General features: G+C 49.5%; 1 protein-coding gene across 1 annotated transcript in view; it reads left to right on the top strand.

Annotated features, from left to right (window-relative positions):
* The first annotated feature begins 1,735 nt into the window (after positions 1 to 1,735).
* Positions 1,736 to 2,653, top strand: part of LOC119420767 (cysteine and histidine-rich protein 1 homolog) — a 5,398-nt gene continuing 4,480 nt past the window's right edge. The window contains exon 1 of the mRNA XM_037688194.1: positions 1,736 to 2,277. Within this exon, the coding sequence (XP_037544122.1) occupies positions 1,802 to 2,277 (476 nt within the window). The 5' untranslated portion in view covers positions 1,736 to 1,801. The remainder of the gene's footprint in view (positions 2,278 to 2,653) is intronic.

Below are 2,653 nucleotides of genomic sequence, written 5' to 3'. Positions count from 1 at the left end.
ACGTCCTTTTCAGGGACACCACCAAGTCATTGGTTCAGGTATGTTGACGACACCTGGGTTAAAATTAAATCTCAGGAAGTCCAACATTTTACTGACCACATCAACTCTGTGGATAAAGACATCAAGTTCACACGAGAAGATGTAAAAAATGGCAGGTTGGCTTTCTTGGACTGTGAGGTCTCAGTCTCTGATAGAGGACATTTGCAAACCGAGGTGTACCGCAAACCCACACACACAGACCAGTATTTGCAGTTTGACTCCCATCACCCTTTGGAGCACAAGTTAGGAGTCATCAGGACTCTGTACCACAGAGCAGACAGCGTCCCCACTAGCTCAGGAGCCAGGCAGAAGGAGAAATCCCACACAAGACAGGCTCTAGAGCAATGTGGATATCCTAACTGGGCCTTCCTGAAAGAAGAAACCCAAACAGGACTCCAGTCAGCCATCAGGTGAAAAGGAGGAACCCAGACCCAGACCAGTGGTCATTCCATATGTTGAGGGAGTATCAGAGAAACTGAGACGTTTATTTTCTAAACACAACGTCCCAGTGGCTTTTAAACCCCAAAATACATTAAAGACTGGTTCATCCCAAAGATCCAGTCCCCCGGCACAAACAGAGTAATATTGTGTATGTTGTTCAGTGTCAGGAGGGTGATCAGTCTTACATCGGGGAAACTAAACAGCCACTGGCCAAAAGGATGGACCAGCACAGAAGATCAACATCATCAGGCCAGGACTCTGCGGTCTACACTCATCTCCAGGCCAGCGGTCACTCTTTCAGGGATGAAGATGTTCACATCCTGGACAGAGAGGAACGATGGTTTGAGAGAGGAGTAAAGGAGGCCATCTTTGTGAAAAGAAATCGTCCATCATTAAACAGGGGTGGAGTCAGAGTCAGAGTTTCTTTATTGTCATTCGCACCTCATGTGGTACATGTGGTGGAGCGAAATTATGTACACAGGGTCCCAGTTACATCCAACAATAAAATGTATAAGAAAAACAGTAATAACATCTAAGATATGAACTAAGAAAAACATCAACTAAATATACACTAAGCACTCATAACATAAAACATTGAACATCAGCACAAACATGAACATGAGTCTGTGAGCAGATGTGCACGCATGAACACATCAACATTGAAACAGATCAGCAGCAACATGATGGAGCCTCCAGGTTCAACTGTCCCCCTCTTACAATGCTGTGATTGCTAGTATCACTCAGCCCTCTGTGAACAGTAAACAGCCATCAGGTGCTAATGATCCATTGTTAGGCTGATGGTCCTTCTTGAGCATGTGATCAGCTGGTTCTGGTTGTCAGCAGCAAACTGGTTGATCCACTCTGAGAAGGTGCTGTTTAAGAGACTGAGCTGAAAACAGCACCTCAGACTGAGGAAGTCCTCAGGATGAGAGACGAAACGTTTCTACATTTTTTTTGTTTTGTTTGTTTTCTTGAATGTCCAGAGGACCAGACCTAACTTTTTTAGATCCTTTTTCCATACATTTTTTAAATTTAAAAATACATTTAATTATTTCACTGTGTATTTATTTATTTAATTTTGTCACATTCCATCCTTCATATTCCTGATGGAGTTTTAAAAACTTGTTTTTCTGTTCAAAACTTCTCCGATTCAAACATTACGTAATGACACGCCCCTCGCCTCCGATTGGCTGAGCGGCCCGTCACTCGGAGCGGTGGCAGCCAATGGCAGCGCGTGCTCTCCGAAACAAACTAATACGAACGAGCAGCCGCCATGTTGAGTCCGCTCGGCCCCGGAGGGACGTCCGGTTGTAAATAGTAAATGACGGTACCGCCCGCCAAGCCGCTCACAGGAACCGGACTGCAGCTGGAAGCTATGAGCCGTCCGTCCTCTGCCGGAGCCGGAGGTGGAGGACTCGGGGGCGGCAAAGCGGGCGGAGGAAAGCACGGGGGACCGGGAGGAGCCACTTCCGCCGCCGCCGCAGCGGCCGGTGCCGTAGCCGGGTCGGGTTCGGCCGCCGCGTGTCTGCTTCCCTCCGCCGGCCTCCCCGGGCAGCCCGCCGAGCTCACGGCCCTGTTCGAGTGCCCGGTGTGCTTCGACTACGTGCTGCCGCCCATCCTGCAGTGCCAGGCGGGTCACCTGGTGTGCAACCCGTGCCGCCAGAAGCTGAGCTGCTGCCCGACCTGCCGCGGCCCGCTCAGCCCCAGCATCCGGAACCTGGCCATGGAGAAGGTGGCCTCCGCGCTGCCCTTCCCCTGCAAGGTAACCACCGGCTCCGTGCGCGCCTGTCTGCTGACGTCACACGGGCTCCTGCAGAAACAAAACAAACCCAAATCAGCGCTTGTTCCGAAACCTGATCAGGGAGTTAGAAACTGGAGAATCTAAAAACAAGATGATTTTATTTCTTTACATTTGTTCACAGGGCTAATAAAAAGACCTGACTGTTTTAAATCACCTGTAGAAATTCACCTGATCAGGCCCCGCCCCCTCCGACAGGTAGGCCCTTGATGTGTTTGATGTCTGTAGGAAAACTGAGCTCTACGTTCTGGGAACATTTTATTGGTTGTATGGAACCTGTTGATGTGGGTTTTGGTGAAAGATTCTGGTTCTAGTCAGCCGCAGCTCTGGTTCTGTTCTGGTTCTGGTCAGCTGCAGCTCTGGTTCTGGTCAGGT

The sequence above is a fragment of the Nematolebias whitei genome, chromosome 14 (assembly GCF_014905685.2).
Source record: "Nematolebias whitei isolate Nwh7 chromosome 14, NemWhi1, whole genome shotgun sequence".
NCBI lineage: Eukaryota > Metazoa > Chordata > Actinopteri > Cyprinodontiformes > Rivulidae > Nematolebias > Nematolebias whitei.
This window is presented reverse-complemented; position numbering and strand designations above follow the sequence as displayed.